The 21186-nt window shown below is 41.5% G+C and overlaps 1 protein-coding gene and 1 non-coding gene across 2 annotated transcripts; both read left to right on the top strand.

Annotated features, from left to right (window-relative positions):
- The first annotated feature begins 1284 nt into the window (after nt 1-1284).
- Trnay-gua lies at nt 1285-1373 on the top strand. The gene is given in 2 exon segments: nt 1285-1321; nt 1338-1373. It is a non-coding gene; the product is annotated as a tRNA-Tyr (tRNA).
- Nucleotides 1374-2748: 1375 nt separating this feature from the next.
- Nucleotides 2749-5788, top strand: Abt1 (activator of basal transcription 1). The gene is made up of 3 exons (XM_005403274.2): nt 2749-3008; nt 4590-4789; nt 4936-5788. Exons 1-3 carry the CDS (start codon nt 2771-2773, stop codon nt 5314-5316), a joined length of 819 nt encoding a protein of 272 aa, XP_005403331.1. The 5' UTR covers nt 2749-2770; the 3' UTR covers nt 5317-5788.
- Nucleotides 5789-21186: the final 15398 nt, after the last annotated feature.

Genomic DNA, 21186 nt, shown 5'->3' with positions numbered 1-21186 from the left:
AGTTACTCTTTTAGGGTGGAAGAGAAGTCCCAGGCTTAAGAAGGAAGCTGTATAAACATCAGGAGGCAATAAACGACAGAAAAAGAAGTAAGCAGCGCAGGCCAGAAGCATTTGGATGAGAAGCTGATAGGGAAAATATTAGGTGTTTTATTTTTTTACAGGTCCAATTGCTGACCCTCCTGAAAACTGGTGAAGCCTTTGAGAAAATGTGCAGACCAACAGTTTGTGTGTTATTGGGGCCAAGGCAGGACAAATGGGACTGCTGCCTTATACAGTGACACCAGGTTAGGGCACACTATTGGAAAGAAACTTTCCAGACATTCTTAGTTTCTCATGAGAAGGAGCTGAGTGACTGAAGTAACTACTAGCATTGCTGCAGAGATTTCTTATGGGACTCATTAGACAGGATCTTACGAAGAAAATTTTAATTTTTCCAAGAGTGTAATTACTGAACATTTTAATTTTAATAAAGGATGATCTTTTTAGATAATTTCCCAGAAATCTTTGCCACAAACTTAATAATTCATCACTAAAAATTTTATAACCTTTAGAAAAGTCTCACGAGATGACTTCCAGGTTTCCCCTTGAGAGTTTATTTGTCCTAGGTGCCCGAACCAGAGTGCTACCACAAACCCTTGGTAGCAAAGCATAACTGCACAACCATAAAGGAAACGCTTGCGTTTCTTTTTAAGAATTGAGGTGTAGGTATGTTTCATTTATTTGCCTCACTATAGTTGTACAATGTAATGTAAGCTACTCAGTACCTAAATACACACACATAAAACACCTCTATTTTGTGTCTAGTACATTTGTGCCTAGCCCTTCTTTTCCTGTACTTCAGAAAGAAGGGCCGCGATGTTTCCCAAATTAACTGGATGGTAACCCCGCTTAAAGATGGCAAGTCCAGTCATCTACAATCCGGTTGTCTGTGTTTAGGATGACCGTGGCATTATCATGCACCTTCCATGGAGAGAAGGTGTGAGGTAGACCGGACACCAGGACAATAAGCACAAAAAGGCGATGGACCCATTGGTGTTACACCTAAGGAAGCAGTACACAGAACACTGATGCTAGATTTTAAGACCTATGTGAAACACAGTAAAAGCCACAAGCCTTAAACATTTCAGAGAACGAATTTTTATATGCGTGTATAATCACTGCTCAGATCAGTTTTAGGTATCATAATAAATGTTCGAATAAATTTACTTGCCTTCCTAACAGGAATACAATTTTTTTAAAAAAATCGTTAACTAAATATTTAAAGCGACAAGAACACTACAACACCCTTCGATAGCTCAGTTGGTAGAGCGGAGGACTGTAGGTGTGTGTCTGTGGTTATCCTTAGGTCGCTGGTTCGAATCCGGCTCGAAGGAGTTAAGTTTTGAAAGGTTCCCGGCCCCGGGTGCTTACCCAAAGTAAACCAAACCTTAATATGGTCAGGGCTAATTGTCACAGACCATACAGACCATCTCTTACTTCATACTGATAGTCGGTAAAGGAATGTTCACTTTGCATCGAGTTAATGGGAGCGGGTGATGTGCAGGAAGAGATAGGCACCTTGCACAGGACTTTCAGTTTTCTTTTTGGAGACTACTACTAACATTAAACACACACAAAGTAGAGAACACGGTATCAGGTGCAGGCACATGTGAGGGCACGCCTGCACCCTCTGCCCACTAGCTCCAGGCACCGTAAGCTTCGGGCTCGGGCTCTCATTCATTCGCTTTTTCCATGTTTTGAAGACGTCCGTGTTCATGGAAGTAGAGCAAAATCTGAGCAGACAAGCAGTAGAGCGGTCTTTTTGACACAACATTAATGAAATAGGCGTGCGAGAATTCGGGGTCCGGTTATTTATTAGACCCTAGACGTTCCTTCCCCAAGGAGGCCAGCGCCTGGCGGTGCGGACCTGAGCACACTGGGGTCTGTGCCGCCGCTTCACCCCGCCTGTATCCTGGGCACCCTCGCCGCTCTCGGAGCGGGCTGGGGAGCTTGGCCAGGCCCCCTCGGGCTCGGGCCGGCCTCCAAGACGTGGCCAGGATCGTCTGTGAGCGGTTCCCGGCCGCGGGTGCAGGCGACGATCGGCGGGGCCGAGACAGTTGGAGGGCGGCCGGGACCGCGTGGGGAGAGGGGCGCCGAGCTGTGCGCTCAGGGTGTGGACGGAGAAGCGGGGGCACCGGGCCTGCGGGGGATCCGAGGGCAGAGCAGGCAGCGAGGGCGAGGCTAAGATCAGGACTCGGGCGACGCGGCAACCCGGACGGACCACAGACGCCAGCCGAACTCACACAACTGTCACGCACTTACATTTGTAAGACATTCACGAAGTCCAATTTAGAAGAGTATACTGTTTACAACTTCATATTTCAAAAATAAAATTCAATTAAATATTCTAAATTAAACTTACAGAGTTAAACTACATTTTCGAATAACTCCTAAATTAAAAAAATCCGTTAAACTTTCAAAACTACTTGAGAAACTGTGAGACCCAAACTTAAAATATGGGTATTTGCAAACTTCAGAAGCTGCCAAAAAATGGTTGTGCAAATTCCCAGGCCAGCCTGCTGCCTCCGCCTGCTCCGGCCTCCCGACTGCGGCGGAGAGCTACATTAAATCCCAAGAACCTTCCCTCCGTTCCTGCCTCCCACTGTCCTCCGCGCAGCTCTTCCGCTGTAGTCACGCACCTGCCCCGCCTCCTCGTCGCAGGCGTCGCACATGGTGCGCGTCACCCGCCCCGGCTGCTTAACGGCCTGTCGTGCTCCACATATCGGCAAGCATGTCGGCCGGGGCCTCTGAGGCAGCGACGGAGCCGGAGCCGCTGGAAAGGACAGACGAGAAGTCAGAGGCTGAGGAGGACCCAGAGGAACCCGAAGAAGCGGCTCGCGGCGGCAAGAAGCGCGTGGTGCCAGGTATCGTGTACCTGGGTCACATCCCGCCGCGCTTCCGACCCTTGCACGTACGCAACCTCCTCAGCGCCTACGGGGAGGTCGGGCGCGTGTTCTTTCAGGCGGAAGGTAAGTGTGCGGGCCCGGGCGCGAAGGAAGCAGGGTGGCACTCGTTCTGCGGCCTGGGTTGCGCAGGGCTGCGGCGCGAGCTGCGGGCTTTGAGCGGGCTGGCTCCTTGCTGCTGGCGGGTGAGTCGGTAGTGCGCATGTCTCTTAGCAGGCTGCGGCGGGGCGCGGGGCAAAGGGGGCGCTTGGCCGCTCTGTTGTTGGTGGTTTACTTCTCGGATAGCTTTTGCGTTCTAATCCTGGCTCCGCCCGCCTCTCCGGACGTCTTCTCCGATGTGTTAAATGAATAGAACCTGAACACAAATCTCAGGAGCATTTTCTTTTTTTTTAACCAGAAAATCAAATTTTTTTAAATGCAGATGTAGTACAGAGTGTTTACACCAGGGCAATGATTCCAGTTAAATAAAATTAAAAACTTTTATTTCCCCAAATATAAAACTACTACATTAGTGTCTTAAAAATATAACACGATGAAGTTCTAAATTATACCACTATTCACCACAGGATTTATGATTTACCAGTCACATATCCCACCATTTTGGCAAAAGGATGAAATTTTTAACAGTTTATAAATGTAAAATACCAAAGACTGTATACACCTCCATATTGCACTTTTCTTTATATGCAAGAGTAAAACAGTAAAGTCAGGTGCGTTGTATGTCCTAAACGCAACACAAATTTGTCACAGTTATACTTAACGTGGAAGCAGACATATTAAAAATGTAGAAATGTAATACATGTATATACAGAATGCTGAGGCTGTATTAACTAAATACATAGTTATATACTGTACTGCCTTTCACTTTTGAGCATAGTTGTGTCTGTTACTACAAGCCTTTAGTTCTAAACTGCTTAACTTGCTTTAAGCTCACATTTTTTTTTTTTTTTTTTTTTAATTTTTTTGAGAAAGGGTCTCGCTATGCAGTTCAGGCTGGCCTTGAGCTCACTTTGTAGCCCAGGCTGGTCTGAAACTCGCAATGATCCTCCTGCCTCAGCCTTCCCAGTGCTGGGATTACAGGCGTGCCCGGCCTCACATGGTTTCTTAAGCTTTTATATTTGTAAATCTAAGGAATGAATATAAAAGCTCTAAATCTCTTCTAATGATAAAGAAATTACAATGGTCAGTTACCTGAGGTCATCAAAAACTAGTACCACAGGGGAAAATAATTTTTTCAAGATTTTCTAGCTTAGCCCAGAGGCAGAACCCCCCGTCAGTTTCAGTGCTGGTGTCATTGCTACATACATTCCAGAACACTTTTCTTCTTTAAGCCATTTATTTTACTACTATTCTGTAATGAAGAATAAAATTTAACAGCAGTTTAAGAGTGTCCACCACATGCCTCTGTTAAGGGGCTTTTCTGCAAAGCCGAATACATCCCTTTTGCATAGTGACACAGATCAAGAAACTTATAATTAGCACCCTGCCTCCTTAACGTGCTAATGCAAATTGATAGACAAAGGAAGCCTCGGTTTGTCTGTCTGGGTCAAGGACTGGGAGGTGTCCTGCAGGGCAGGGATTCAGAGCCGGGAGTGAGTGGAGTGTTGCTTTGGCCTTCTTCACAGTGACTTTGTCTTTGGTGTGCAGACAGGTTTGTGAGACGCAAGAAGAAGGCAGCAGCAGCCTCAGGAGGAAAGAAGGGATCCAAATACAGCAAGGACTATACTGAGGGCTGGGTGGAGTTCCGGGATAAGCGCATAGCCAAGCGTGTGGCTTCGAGTCTGCACAACACACCCATGGGGGCCCGCAGGCGCAGCCCCTTCCGCTATGACCTTTGGAATCTCAAGGTGAGGGGACAGGCCTGTCCGCCACACTTCCAGTCCTTTCCTCCCCATCCTGATGAGCTTTTCTTGGCCTCACGCCTGCCTACACCTATTTCTTCTCCCTCTTTGATCTGCCCCATCCTGAACTTTTCTTGTTTTCCTGCCTGCAGTATTTGCACCGTTTTACTTGGTCCCACCTCAGTGAACACCTTGCCTTTGAGCGCCAGGTACGCAGGCAGCGCCTGAGAGCCGAGGTTGCCCAAGCCAAGCGTGAGACCGACTTCTATCTTCGGAGTGTGGAGCGGGGACAGCGCTTCCTTGCTGCTGATGGGGACCCTGCCCGCCCAGACAGCTCCTGGACATTTGCCCAGCGTCCCACTGAGCAGGAGCTAAGAGCCCGGAAAGCAGCACGGCCAGGAGGGCGTGAACGGGCTCGCCTGGCTACTGCTCAGGACCAGGCCCGCTCCAACCGAGGGCTCCTTGCCAAGATCTTTGGAGCCCCGCCACCATCAGAGAACACAGAGGAACCTTCACTAGTGGAGCACTCCTGAGGGGCAGGAAGGTCTCTCCCATCACTCACAAGAGTGAGACTGACTATCCAGACAGACATTTTCTGGCTTTCAGACCAGGAGTCTTTGATGAGGACCCAGACATGGAAGTTTTGTGGGCCTCCCCGTTCCTCTTGCTCAACTTCTGTGAGTGCTTGGTCAAGGCACCTTAGTTGTACTTGTGTAATTATGACTGCTGCAGATTCCTGTTTCATTTGTTTGACTTTTGGTTGTCTGTCTCTTGCCCAGTGGGGTTCTCTAAAAGGCTCAACATCTGGCTGCAGGTGTGGCCTTTATTTCCAACTAGAGTAATTATGGCCTAGCATTCTTGTCCTGTTTACTGACAAGGTAAGGGCAGCAACATTGTTTTTATTTAGAAAATGTTAACAGGATAGGAGATAATGGTTGGGGATGGGTTGAGAACCTTTCTCTAAATATATTTATGATGAATAAAATATATTTTTTGTATGCTTTTTTTTAGTTTCAGGTGTGGAGTCATTAGGTTAATTTGAACCTAAAAGTGCAGTACTGGGTATTGAACCCAAGGGTGCTCTACCTCTGAGCTATATCCCAGGGTTTTTTATTTATTTTGAGAGAGGGTCCTGCCAAGTTGCCCAGACTGGGCTGATACTTGCAGTCCTCCTGCCACAGCCTCAAAAGTAGCTGGGGTTATAGTCATGCATCACCATTCCTGGCTGAGTCAACATTTATAAAGCCACATTTGAAGAAATGGTGACAATAGATAATGTACTTAGTGTTTAGGCCACTGGAATGAGGTAGTGGGCATCATAGGGGGAAGTATGTAGGACAGAGTGGGCCCTGGTAGTGTGTGGAGTGCTGCCAGCATGGTCTTGGTTCGTGAGCACAGTTCTGGGGTGGATTAGTCATTACCAAGTTTTTCCAGGTCATTCCTTAAAGGTGAACTGGGAAAAAGACAGAGCAGAAAGTCCGAAAGATCCTGCTGTGTTCCTACAGTTGCCTACAGTATTTCATGGATTGAGTGTTAAATTCAAAAAGGTGGGCAAAACCTAGGAGGGAAGTTGGGAAATAAATGTGTTCAGCTACACTTAAGTGTGCTTTCGCACTTAGGTCACAGGTTCACACCAGTCACACAAAACAGCCCTGCTTGCTTTAAAGAATCAGGGTAAGCCACTGAAAGAAACTGAGAACTCAGATGTCACAATAAACTACGAAATCTATACACATAGTCTCATAGATTAAAAATGATCATTGTTGGGCATGGTGGTGCATGTCTGTAATCCCACTTGGGAGGCTGAGGAAGGAGGAGCATTGTGGACTACTTAGTGATTTGGAGGACAGCCTAGACTAAGTAAGAACCTGTCTCAGACTAAACAAAACAACGATCATTATCTGCCCTGTCAATTTAAGGGAATGTGATTATAATTATTTGGGTTTTGCTTGTTTTGTTTCTTCAGTTTCTCTTCTCAATATAATTTATCCATGGTGTTTTTATTTTGTTTTAATAGGAGTGAATTCATACACTTTGGCTTTAAAATGTCACAGCTACATCTTGATAGGTGCATTTTATTTGGAAGAATAAAAATGGCCATGTAGTAAAGCTTGGTATAATGTTTCTAGCAACCCATACTCTCTTATATCTAATACACAAATATATCTCCTATGTAATGTTATTACTGTTTCTTAGTTTTTTTGAGACAGGGTCTCACTGTAGTTCAGGTTGGCCTTGAACTTATATAGCTCAGGCTGTCCTCAAACTCAAGGCAGTCTTTCTCCCTCAGCCTCTAGAGTGCTGGGCTTACTGGCATGTGCCACTACGCCCAGCAAGAGTTTGTTTGATTTGGATCACTCCTTCAACTCATGACTTAAAGGGTGCCAAGAAAATCAAGCTTCAGAATTTGACAAATTGGCATATTTATTTAGAATTAAAAGTAGTTATTGCCACCTTTGCTAGATAGATGCTAAGAAGAAACTTCTTTCCCTCAGGTTGCTGACAGTCGAGAAAGTGAAAGAGAGCATGATCCCAGCAGTTGGGAGGCTGGGGCAGGAGGATCACTGTAAGTTCAAGGCTAACCTGAGCTACATAGTTACCAAGACCCCTGATGTATCAGTCTAGCCCACCCGGCAGTACAGCAGAGGGATGCAAGAGAAAGACAGAGAAAAAGTTCTGCAGGTGTAGAGCTCTGGGATGATCCAGTGTTCTCTCTGGAACAAAAGGTGCCCTCTCCAAAAACTGGCTTTTATTAGTATCCATCAGAGAGGTGGGCAGGGGTCCCGCAGAGTACATAGGGAAAAGGTCTGTAGCCATACCAGGCACAGAGGCCTCCAATTAGCAATGTACAGATAGTTTTGATGTTTGCAAGGCTGGCACCTTTACTGCCAGGAGCATTTGTTTCCATATAGCCAGCTCTGCAAAGCTCAGTAAATAGGGTGAAGGAGAGGTCAGGGACAGGTTGTGGCAAAGGCTTTTTCAGTAGAGCAGCATGGTGGTCTCCCACACATAGTGAGACCTTGTCTCAAGAAAAAGTGATACAGCGGAGCTTGGTGTGAATTTCCTAGATGAGTGAAGTATCCCAGCCTGGTGGCCTGAGTGTATACTCAAATGTCAACTTCTCAAGCTCCACTTCAAATAACTGCAGGAAACTCACACTGCCAGTCAGCTGGGTGTCATAGGTGGAGTTAAGAATAAGGAGTGGAAGAAAATGTGTTCCCTGGAATTTGTATTGTGGTTCCCTCTAAGCACTTTGAGACCATCATTAGCTGCAGATAAGATGCATACAGATGTGTGGTTTCAAACTTAGCTCAGGAGAATGTAATATCTCTTAAGTGCTGAGGGCCGGCACCTGTGTAAAGCTCAGCTTACTGGCAAGGGATTAGAAAAACAAGGTCTCTAAATGGAGCAATCTACCTAAGGAGTAAAGGGACCTACTCTGTGCAGTAGGTAAACACAGCCCATTGTATTTGTGTAACAGTAACCTTGGAGGAGAAAAAGATATTTAAAAAACCCAGTTAATCATATAAATGCAACCTGGGACCTCACCATGTTTAGGACCAGCTTCCTGGTAACAATATGGCCAAGGATCACTATAGAAAAGGAGAAACTGAGACAGAGTCCTAGGCCCTCATGTGCTGCTCATTAAAAGCAGGAAGGATTTGTGTTTTTCCTGGGACAGCCAGAAATTTAAAAACCACTTTTACTATGAATGATTACTCTTCACTTGGGTCTACACATGCCAGAAGGTAACCAAAAGCAGAACAAGTTTGACTTTCATTTTTGTATCCTTTGTTCCTATAAATGTTAAATCTCTTCTCAGCTCTGCATAGGGCTGTATTGGTCATTTAGGGAATGTCTTTCTGAAAGTTGGCAAAACAAGGTTGATTAGCTCAAAATTTACATACTCTCATCCCCTTCAAGACTGAGGACAGCAGGATGCCGGCTCTCCAGGGATGTTCAATTATCCCTGAAAGTCTCAAGTCATTGTCCTGAACTGCAAGCACCTGAAATGAGACCACCCCTCAGCCAAAAGGATTCCTGAGCTCTGAGACCAGAGTTGAGATAATGACCCTAGGACCCCAGCCTACCAGCTGAACCTTTTCTGGTGGACCAGTTTAAACTCTGACCCCCTCCAGCTACCTAAACTAGAGTCTTTCTTCCTTCTAATTTTTCAATTAAAGTGTTTTAATTTGTGCTTTCATTTTAATTTCTGTTATTACTAAAAGCAAGGGCCCACACTAGCCAGTGACAGTTGCTTTCTAGATAAAATACAGAGGGCCTCCGGTTAGATGCCTGGGTGTCTTGTGAGTTAGAAACTTATTGGAGTCACATTTATAGCCACTCTTTAATTTTATGTTCTGTGATTAATGATAAACATCCCTTCAAGTTGTTACTACATTAGAATTTGGGGATGAGGGATATTTTAAGCCTCAGAGACAAACCACAGTAAAAGAGTTCCTATTCCTTATAAAGGAGTCAGGCATTGTATTCCCTGCAGATGCAGTGATTGTCTTTTGCTTTGATCATGGTCAACTACCCCACTACAACCTCTCAGCACCGATTCTGAATAACAACTCAGCCAGAAGAAAGGAAAGGTTAAATTGTGTTTTTTTTTGTTTTTTTTTTTTTGACAGGATCTCCTTAAAACGCTAAAGTTCCAAGGCTATGTCACATTTGCCATCCTATTCTGTCCCAGCCTTCCGAGGGCTGTATTACAGGCATGCACCGTCACATGGGCTTCATGGGCATTTTATGATATAAAGATGTCCTTACTATTTATTCATGAGACTTGAACTAAGCTCCTATGACTCTACATTAGTTTTCTTACTTTTATCTTGTCTTCCTTAGAATCCCTGAGCCATGAAAACACTGTAGAGCTCTGAGGCCCGCCTGGAGCAGGCAGGTACAACAAACACTGGGCCAGAGAAGGCAGGGCTGGGATTATCGTGAAATTGAGGGGGAAGAGGAAGTGAAGTACTTAAGTTTGCTTTAATCCAGAAAGAGCTGCTTCAACAGGTGAAGTCTTAGTGAAGCCAGCAGCCCAGTGGAACCGGCAGGAGGGCCAGGCTGCCAGACCCAGATCGTTACCAGCCTGTAACCCAGGCCCCAAGAGAGGTCTGCCCATTCCCTTACACAAAGTACAATTTCTTGGGCCCCAATCTGATATTGTCCCTTAGTCTCACTCTGAGTTGGAATTTAGAGAAGACTATGTTAGTTCTTCTATTTTAAACTCAGTCCACTTAGGAATAATTAATTCTATTCTAAAGATTCTTAGCTAGGGGAAAACTGAGTGTCCATAGGCAGAAGGATGAAGCTGGAGCCTTACCTCACCGTATCCCGCGTCCCCCAAATGGTCTCAAAGTGGATCAAAGACCTAAATGCAAGACCTGCAACTACTACAGGAAAAAGAAGAGGGTGGAGGAGGACACTCAACACATAGATACAGGCAGTGATTTTTCGGAAGAAACCCAAAAACAGAAATAACAAAAGCAAAAATAGACAAATTGTGTTAAACTAAGAAAGCTCTTCACAGCAAATAGGCACAATGGGAAAGAAAACCCACACAGAGGGAGAAAATACTTGCAATCTAAGCATCTGACAAGAGAGTACTATCTGTAGTATATAAGGAACATGAAACACTCAGCAGGGGGAAAAGAGAAAGCAAGAGCAAGTGAGCAAGTGATCAACAAATGAGCAAGTGATCTGCATAGGCATTTCACAAAAGAAGATACACAATGGCCAAAAAGTATATGAAAAAATGCTTAATTAACATCACTAATTATTAGGCAAATGCAAATCCAAACCACAATGAGATATATGTATTACTCCAATTGGAATGGTGATAATTAAAAAGAAAAAAATGAAATACTGGTTAGGATGTAGAGAAAGGGGAACTCTTACTCTTTTTTGGGGGAGTACTGGGAATCGAACTCAGGACCTTGTGGTTTCCAGGCAGGCACTGTGCTGCTGAGCTATATCCCTACCCTGAGAATTTTTATATACAGAGGAGGGAGCGCAAATTAATACAGCCAGTGTGGAAAACAGCATGGAAGTCCCTCAAAACATTAAACATAGAAGTACTGTACTAACTGACCCACAATCCCACTACTAGATATATAGCCAAATGAAATCTTACCAAAGAACTGAACCATCATGTTCACCGCAACTTTATTCCTAATATCCAAGACGTGGAATAAAGCAAGTTATCTGTGGACAGATAAATGGGTAAGGAAAATATAGTACATGTAAACAGTTATTCAGACATAGATAAAAATGAAATCCTATTGTTTGTGCTAACATGGGTGGAACTGGATGACATTGTTTTAAGTAAAATAAGCCAGACACAGGCAAATACCACATGTTCTCTTCTGTGGAAGCTAAAAAAGTTGATTTCATTGGAGAGAGTAGAATTGTGTCACTAAGGGGTAGGAAGGGTGGGAACAAAGGGAGATATAGGGAGGTCAGAGGATGGGTACCAAAGAACAGTTAGGTGGAATAAGTCCTAGGGTTCTACAGCACAGTAGACTGACATCTTTTATAATAACTTATTACATATTTTATAAAGAACTAAAAGACAGGAGTTTGATGCCAGGCTTGGTGGCGCACGCCTGTAATCCCAGCACTTAGGAGGCTGAGGCAGAAGGATCACTGCAAGTTCAAGGCCAGCCTGGACTACAAAGTGAGTTCAAGACCAGCTTGAATTGCATGTCTTAAGACAAAAAAAAAAAAAAAAAAAAAAAAAAAATAGCCTTTTTCATTATGGTAGATTGTGTAAAAAAAAAGGTTTTTTTTTTTGTGTGTGTGTTTTTCATTACTGGAGTTTGAACCTAGGCGCTTTGCACTGAACTCCATCCCTAGCCTTTTTTATTTTTTATTTTGAGACAGGCTCTTTCCTAAGTCACAAAATTGCCTAAGCTGGGCTTGAATTTGTGTTCCCCCTACCTCAACCTCCACTAGTGTTAGAATTACAAATGTGCATAACCAATTCTGAAAGACCATTTTTAAAAAAAAGTTTATTGGTACAATTTAGCTATACATAATGATCACATTCATCATGGGGAATTTGAACCTGTGCATGATATATCTCGACTCCTCTCTTTTTCCCATCCCCCTCCTCTCCCTTCAACACCTTTTCAAGTCCTTATTTACAAAAGTTTTGTTTCCATTTTATCCTTCTTTTCTCATTTTTTCTTTTACTTTCCTTCCTTTTCCCTTCCCCCATCACTAGTTCCCCTTCCCATTTGAACAATTTCTTCATATTTCATAATATCTATTATACATTTTGGTTCTTATTTACACTTTCAGATTCCCACACCAGAGAGACTTTGTGATAAGTATACATGTGTGTTTCATTTATTTTGTTTAAGAGTATTGCCTCAAGGTACATCTGATTAGCTAGAAATGTCTCAAGCTTATCCTTCTTTATGGCAGAGTAGTACTCCATTATAGAAAAAATCCACATCTTCATTATCCATTCATCAGTTTTTGGGCATTTGTGGTGTTTCCAAGATTTAGATATTACAAACTGTGTTGCTATAAACATGGGTGTGCATATATTGCTGTGGTATGATGCTTTTAATTTTGTTTGGAAGATACCAAGAAGGGGAACAGCTGGGTCAAAGGGGACCCCTAGTCCTAGTTGTTTTTTAAAAATTAAGTGTATTGGTACATTTTAGGTCTATATAATGATCACATTCATCATAGGGAATTTGTACCTGTACATGATATATTTTGATTCTTTTTGTTCTCATTCCCATACCCTCCCTTCAACTAAGACCATCTGTTGCATTCATTCTATAAACAAGGAAATTGGGACTTTAGTACTGTTAGAAACTCCCAAAGTCAATCCTCCCAGAGTGAAGAATCCAGATAGTGTTTCTCAAGTTTCTCAGTGTGAAAGGTGGATGGATGATATTGTGATCCAATTTTGCAGTTCTCAGAGGCAAAGTTGAGGTCTTGATTAGAAGGAAGCCAAAGTAGCCTGACTAAAATTCAGTCAGGTGGGAACTTCCAGGAAGATGGTGAGTGGATAACAGAACTTTCCCAAGATTCTTCCAGATACTGGAATATAGCAATGAGGATGAGAAGAAGGAGAGAAGTGGGTTCCTAGTATCCAGCAAGGATCTCAAGTGAGAATTCAAGCCCATGGGGAGTGAGAAGAGATAGACCTCAACACAGAAGAAGGAGGTAGCAAGTGGCACTTCCTCCTTGAGCCCTGCCTCGCTGCATAGGAGGAACAGCTCAAGCCTGCAGACACACGGTGACTGCTGGTGACTCCAGAGGCCTGTATAGAGAAATGCACCAGTGGAATGGAGCAGTGGACACAGTGGGCTACAGTGGCTGGTGAGTTACTGGTGTTCAAACAGCCCCCAGGAAAGGGTGATTGGCCACTAGCCATCTTGTACAGGGGCCAACTGAGGTCAGAACTCAGAGCAACTGCCTGCTGGCTCCATTTAGTGGCTCCTAGGTGGAACTGAGTTCAAGTTAGCAGGAAGTCAGGGAGCTGAGTTCAAGGTGGCAGGAGGGACATGGAGTGTTGCAGGCTGAAGACATCAGATTCCAGCCTTACAGCCAGAAACGAGCCTGAATTTTAGTGGAACTAAAGGTTCAGACTTGCTGGGATTATCTGTTACCATACCATATATATGGCTGGTTTGCTGGGATTAATTAACACAGATCTGGACTTTGTCTGTCTACTCTGATCTACCAGTGACAGCAGAGATATGCTCTGAAGTGGACAGTTTTTTTCCTTCTTTACTTCTTTTTTGTTTTGTTTTCTTTTTCTTGATTGCTTGTTATTTTTATATGAGTGTGACCATTGTTCCTAATTTTTTTGTTGTTCTTGTGTTCTGTTCCGTTCTTTTTATTTCTTCCTTCTCTCTTTCCCTATTATCTTCTTCACCAGTTTCCCAAAGCTCAGGTTATTTTCCTTTGTCCTCCAGCCTTGCTTCTAATCTCTTCCTCTTTTTCTATTTCTCTATCCCCCTGCCTTTTAAATTTTCTCCCCTGAGGATAAAATCACATATTAAGGGCATATTTAGTATGTACAATTTTCTGTTTTGTTTTATTATCATTATTTTGTTTTCAGTACTGGAAATTGAATCCAGGAGTACTCTATCACTGAACTACCTCCCCAGCCTTTTTTCTTTTTTGTACCAGAAATTAAACTTAGGTCCTTGAGCTTGCCAGGCAGGTACTGTGCCACTGAGCTACATCCCTGGCCCTCTGGTTGTTTTAGATTTTATTGTATAACCACAAATATAGTTCATGCAGTTAAAGGTGGCAAATTAATATTTACTGTAGTTGTTGTTTTCTAGGCTGTGTTGGATATTATTGTTATTGCTTATTGTACCACTTTAACAAAGGTGACATAACTGTTCTAATTTGTTGTTCTTCCTGTTTAAACAAGATTAAGATTACCTAAAGGTCATAAAAATTACTATAGGCCTGTGCCAAAGAACCAGGGACTGGGCCAAGTAGGCAGCAACTTCTCATCCCCAATAAATTGAAGGGTAGGATCCTGCAACAGACTCAAAACCCAAAAGCCAGCTGCACCTAGAAGACACTTCTGAGAAGCAGTCATTTTCTAAGGGTTCTAAATACTAGCAATAAAGCTAGCTGCTATAAGCAATTTATAAGCATTGGCCCAGGAATTAAGCTAAAAACTGTATATAAAATGAGAAGACACTTACACAATATGCAGCTCCAGACCTCCAGCTCACCAAAGGAAAACTCAGGAGGCAGTGAGGTGGATCAATCCAAAAGCTACCCATCTGGACTCTCTGAAGTGGTAACAGAAGAAGTAACAAAGCATATAAATGAGGGTCTAGAAGAGATCATCAGAAATAATTTCTTAGAAAACTACAGAGATGGTGACCATAATGAAAAACATGTGTAGTGACTCTAACGCAGATACAGATAAAAAAATAGAGGAGCTTAGAAAAATGGTGGAAACCATAAACACTCAGTATAGGAAAGAAATGGAATCCATGAAACAGATTCAAGCAGGTATCCAGGAAATTAAAAATCCAACTGAAACTATATGCAGCAGAATGAGCCACTGTGAAGAGAGGATATCAGATATAGAAGATAGGATTGTGGTTAGTGATCATGAAGAGAAAGATTTCTTAAAAATGGCAAGGGGCCATGAAAAATCAATCCAACAGCTGCTAGGCGATACAAAAAGCAATAACATAAGATAGATTGGAGTCAATGAAAAAGCAGAGGTAGCACAAACACTATTAAAAATCTGTTCACAGAAGTCATGGCAGAAAGCTTCCCAAGCATGGAAAAAGAAATTGACATACAGATAAGTGAAGTTTATAGAATGCCAATGAGTCATGATTCAAAAAAAAAAAAAAAAAAAAACAACAACAACAAAAAAAAAACTACACCAAGGCATATAATATTCAAAATTCCAGAAATTCAACACAAGAACAAAATATTAAAAGCTGTTAGAGAAAAGAAACAAATCAGTTATAAAAGGAAGAACATCAGAATCACAGCAGGCTTCTCAACACAAACCCTCAAGGAGAGCTTGGAGTGAAATTTTCACGAATTAATTTTTTTTTTTTGGTTCTAGGAATCGAACTCAGGACCTTGCACTTGCCAGGCAGGTGCTTGTGCTATTGAGCCATATCCCTGGCCCCCAAGTTTTCAAACCCTAGAAGAAGGCAACCTCCAACTCAGATTGATGCATTCTGCAAAACTATCTTTTAACTCTGATAGAGAAATAAGATACTTCCATGACAACGAACACCTAAAGAAATTCATGGGGCTGGGGATATAGCTCAGCAGCATAGTACCTGCCTGACAAGTGCAAGGTCCTGAGTTTGATTCTCAGTACAAAAAAAAAAAAAAAAAGAAGTTCATGACCACTCCAAAACATTCTGAAGGACATTCTAGAAAAAGATAATGAGGACTACAACTACATGAACCCCAACAGAATGAATCCACCAAGCAAGGCAAGTAATTAAACAGGGGGAGGGAAAAAGAAGAAACAACAACAGGATAATAACATGACAAGGATAAGTCAATATATCAGTTATAACCATCCGTGTAAATGATTTCAATTCACCAGTGAAAAGAAACAGACTGGCAGAATAGATCAAGAGCCCAATGTGGTAATGCTTGCCTGTAATCCCAGCACTCAGGAGGCTGAAGCAGGAGTTTGAGGCCAGCCTGAACTGCATAGTGAAACCCTGTCTCAAAAAGACAAAGACACAAGAAAGAAAAAAATGACCAAAAAAAGATCAAGAATCAAGATCCAACAATAACAATATGTTGAATACAAGAAACACATTTAATTCAAAAAAGAAATTCATAGACTGAAAGTCAAAGGATGAAAAACAACATTCCATGTGACAGTAAAGTGGGAAAAAGAACCAAACCAATGACATATTGTACTCAGTTTCTGTTTCCTTAAATTTGTTTCTTATAAATGTTGTTATAGTTACCTAACCCAGTACCACCCCATGCTTTGTCATAGGACTGTTTGCTTGCTATGTAAAATGTCAAACACCATTGTGCCTTTGTCACAAGCTAAGCCCATGCTTTATAGGAGTATTTCTATAGCTACACCAAATCATAACAGCATCCCCTAGACCTGGAACTAGAGCTGGAACTAGATCTGGAACTAGAACTGTACAACTATTCTCCCCTCTTGCCCTTCAGGGTCAGTGCTTGGTCATGTACTGGGTGGCCATTGCTGCTGGTTAATAAACTTGCTTGTCTCTGCATCTGGCCTCCACAGGTGACTCAATTAAATAAGCACATTTGCCGCAACAACAGCAACCTGGAAAAAAGCAGGGTAGCTATTCTATTTGCAAACAAAATGGATTTTAAGCCAAGACTGATTAAGAAAGACAAAGAAGGTCATTACTGTACATCCTTTTAAAAGGAACAATCCAAGAGGAAGATATAACAATCATAAATATATGTGCACCAAATACCAGTGCACCCAACTCTATAAAACGAATATGAACAGATATGAAAAATCAAATAAGTACTAATCCAATTGTAATAGGGGACCTCAATACCCCACTATCATAACTAGACAAGAAATTAGCAAAGAAATATCAGAACTGAACCAAACCTGTGAACAAATGGACTTAGTATATGTCTACAGAGTGTTCTACCCCACAACATCAGACTACATATTCTTCTTAGCTGCACATATGACTATCTCCAGAATAGATGACATACTAGTTCATGCTTAATACAAAGGAACTGAAATTAACCCATGCATATTATCAAACCATAATGCAGTGAAATTGGAAATCAGTAGCAACAGTAACAATAAAAACTACATAAATGTATGGACATTCACACCTTCCTGAACAACCAGTGGGTCACAGATGAAATTAAAAAAGAAATTAGTTTCTACAATTAAGTGATAATGCCAGTACAACATAATGGAACTCATGGGATGCAATGAAAGCAGTCCTAGGGGCTGGGGATTTAGCTCAGTGGCAAAAGCGCCTGCCTGGCAAGTGCAAGGTCGTGAGTTCGGTTCCCGGTACCGGAGAAAAATGAAAAAAAAAAAAAAAAAAAAATGAAAGCAGTCCTACGAGGGAAATTTATAGCGATAGATTCCCACATCAGAACAACAGTGAGCTCAAATAAAAAAACCTAATGTTGAACCTCAAGCTTTTAGAAAAAAAGAACAAGTCAAGCCCAAAGATTGTACAAAGGAAGAAATTATATAGATCAGTGCTGAAATTAATGCAAATGGAGACTAAGAAAACAATACAAAGAATCAATGAGTTGAAGAGTTGGTTATTTGAAAGATTAAATAAAATTGACCAAGCCTTAGCCAACTTTATCAAAAAAAGAAAGAAAAAATTCAAATCCATGCAATTAGTAATGAAAAGAGTGAAATTACAATGGATCCTGTAGAAATCCAGAAGGTCATCAGTACCTACTTTGAGAATCTATATTCTAATAAGATGGAAAAGACAGAAGAAATGGACAGACTCCTAGATACATATGGCTTGACAAAGCTGAATCAAGAAGATATAAAAAACATAAATAACCCAATATCAGTCAATAAAATTGAACATGTAGTTAAAAACCTACCAATAAAGAAAAGCCCAGATCTTGATGGGTTCACTGCTGAATTCTACAAGAATTTTGGAGAAGATCTAATGCCACTACTTCTCAAACTCTTTAATGAAATTGAATGGGAAGCAATACTCCCAAACTCATTCCTGGAAGCAACAATTACCCTGATATCAAAAGTAGAGATGGATCCAACCAAAAAAGAACTATAGGCCAATCTCACTAATGCACATACATGCAAAAATCCTCAGTAAGATACTGGCAAACAGAATGCAGCAAATCATGAAGAAGATTATAAATCATGGCCAAGTAGGACTTACCCCAGGGATGCAAGGATGGCTCAACATATGCAAATCAATAAATGTCATACACCATATTAACAGAGCCAAAGACAAAAATTATATAATTATCTCAAGAGATGAAGAAAAAGCACTTGACAAAGTCCAGCACACATTCATGATAAAAATCTATCGTGGATTGACAACTGGTAGTTGACTTGTAGCACCCAGCTGAACTGAATCATTGTGGTGCTGAGTGTGGAGGGCCCACCTGAGGATTGTTGCCAACAGTATAAAAAGAGAACTGGAGGGAAAGCGGGTGTGCTATCAATTCTCCTGGAGAAACGTGTAGCACTGGCTTTCCTGATATGAACTCAGCTGTTCTCATCACTGGAGGAGCTTGGTATCTCACTGTTGCTAAGAATGGCTGGAATTCTTTTCAGGGGAGCTCTGGTCCTTACCTTGAGCATTGCTTCCTGGCTCCAGTGCAGATCCCTCAGCCTGCAGGCACAGATCTTTTATCCTGCTGGCACAGACATTTTAGCTTCCACCAGTGACTTTTGGGCCTTCCCACTGCAGATCCTTGGTAGAGACTTGCATGAGACATTGTCATGGGCTCTAGGCCTCCAGTTGGACTTGTTAGGGGCATGGCCATGGGATCCAGGTGCCTCAGCTGGATCCTTAGGGTCTCTAGTATGTGCACAGATCTTCCATGCTCTTTTGCATTTCACTCTTTGGGTGAATATTATAAAAATAATCCTATAAATTATGTGTCCTGTATTAAATCCATTCCCCTGTAAGCCCTGACTACAACAAAACCCTACAGAAAATTGGAATAGATGGTCTTTATCTCAATTTGATAAAAGCCATCTATGACAAACCAACAGTGAGCATCATACTAAATGGTCAAAAAAGAAAGCTTTTACTTTAAAGTCAGGAAGAAGACAAGAATGTCCACTATCACTACTCTTATTCAATATAGTTCTGGAAACATTAGCCAGAACAATTAGACCACAGAAAGAAATAAAAGGAACAAGGATAGGAAAGGAACAAGTTAAATTATTATTATGTGTGGGTGACATGATACTCTATATTAAAGACCCCAAAAATTACCCAAAAGACTTCTAGATTTAATAATCAAGTTCAGTAGCATAGCTGGATGCAAAGTTAACACTCAAAAATAAGTAGCATTCCTGTACACAAACTCACTGAGATAAAATTAGGGAAAGGACACCTTTCACAACAGCATCCAAAAAGTGAAATGCCTAGGAATCAATCTAACAAAAGAAGTAAAAGACCTTTACATTGAAAACTACAGTACTCTGAAGAAGGAAATCAAAGAAAATATCAGAAAATGTAAAGATATCCCTTGTTTGGGGAAGGAAGAACCAGTATAGTGAAAGTGGCCATACTTCCAAAGTTTCTATATAGATTTAATACAATTCAAATCAAAATACCAATGGTATGTCTCACAGAATTAGAGAAAACAATCCTAAAGTTCATTTGGAACCAGAACAGATTGAGAATAGGAAAAACAATTCTAGGCAACAAAGGCACGGGACATCACAATCCCTGACTTGAATTTATACTACAGAGCTACTGTAATAAAAACAGCATGGTACTGGAAAACAAACTAACAAAAAACAGACCTGAGGATCAAAGGCACAGATGAGAAGATGCAGAAACAACTCCAAACACATACAGCCACCTTATTTTTGACAAAGGAGCCAAACACATTCACTGGAAGAAAAATAGCTTCATTAATAAATGGTGCTGAAAAAATTGGCTTTCCACATGCTGCAGATTAAAACTGGACCCATATCTTTCACCATGCATTAAACTAAAATAAAAATGGAACAAAGATCTAAATATTAAAACAGAAACACTATATCTGCTGAAAGATAAAGGAAAAAATATTAAAGAACTAAAAAAAATCAGATCTCTCATATTTAAAGGCCCAATCCAAAAATAGGCATCTGAAATGAAAAGACACTTCTCAGATGAAGAAGTAGAAACAGCAAATAAATATATGAAAAAATGTTCAGTATCTCTAGTCATTCCAGAGATGCAAATTAAAACAATGCTGAGATTCCATTTCACTCTAGAAAGAATGACTATCATCAAGAAATCAACCAATAACAAATGCTGGAAGGACTGTGGGGAAAAAGAAACCCTTCTCTGCTGTTGATGGGAATGTGTACTGGGGCAACCACTGTAGAAATCAGTGTGGAGATTCCTCAAAAAACTAGGACTATAGCCAGGTGTGGTGGCTCACGCCTGTAATCCCAGCACTTGGGAGGCTGAGGCAGGAGGATTGTTGTGAGTTTGAGACCAGCCTGGGCTACAAAGTAAGCTTAAGGCCAGCCTGAACTGCATCTCAAAAAGACAAACAAATAAACAAATAGCAAACTAGGACTACAGGTTCCATTTGACCCAGCTATTCCCCTTCTTGGTAACTTTCCAAAATAATTAAGCATCGTACCACAGTGATATATGTGCACCCATGTTTATAGCAGCACAGTTTGGAGTAACTCTACCTTGGAAACAACCCAAATGCCCATTAAGTGATTACTAGATTAAAAAAGATTTTTTTTATACAATGAAGTACTATTCTGCCATAAAGAAGGTTTAACTTGAGACATTTCTAGGTAACTGGATAGCCCTTAAGACCATAGTTTTAAGTGAAATAAATCAGACACATATGTGTAAATATTGCATTGTCTCTGGGGTATGAAAAACTGAGAGTGTAAGTAAGAACCAAAATGTATAATAGATATTGTGAAATAGGAAGAAATGGTTTAAAAGGAAAGGGGAACTAGAGAGGGGAGAAAGAGGAAAGGAAGGAAGAGAAAAGAAAAAAATGAGACAAGAACTATAAAATAGAAACAAATTTTTGTAAATAAGGAGGAGAAGAGGGGTTGAAGGGAGGGGAATGGGATAAGGAATCAAGATATATCATGTACAGGTACAAATTCCTCATGATGAATGTGATCATTATGTATAATTAATTTTTTGGGGGGGTACTTGACATCAAACTTAGGACCTTGCACTTGCCAAGCAGGT

Source organism: Chinchilla lanigera, unplaced genomic scaffold, assembly GCF_000276665.1.
Source record: "Chinchilla lanigera isolate Chin_1 unplaced genomic scaffold, ChiLan1.0 scaffold00082, whole genome shotgun sequence".
In the NCBI taxonomy this organism is placed as follows: Eukaryota; Metazoa; Chordata; class Mammalia; order Rodentia; family Chinchillidae; genus Chinchilla; species Chinchilla lanigera.
Note: the sequence above shows the minus strand (reverse complement) of the source record. Positions and strands in the feature narration are given on the sequence as shown.

What these genes read in the sequence shown, in the direction of transcription:
- Abt1 (XM_005403274.2), top strand. Translation starts at nt 2,771, where the DNA reads ATGTCGGCCGGGGCCTCTGAGGCAGCGACGGAGCCGGAGCCGCTGGAA. An exon ending in CGTGTTCTTTCAGGCGGAAG is followed by an intron (nt 3,009 to 4,589) that starts GTAAGTGTGCGG and finishes TTTGGTGTGCAG; the next exon opens with ACAGGTTTGTGAGACGCAAG. An exon ending in ATGACCTTTGGAATCTCAAG is followed by an intron (nt 4,790 to 4,935) that starts GTGAGGGGACAG and finishes TCCTGCCTGCAG; the next exon opens with TATTTGCACCGTTTTACTTG.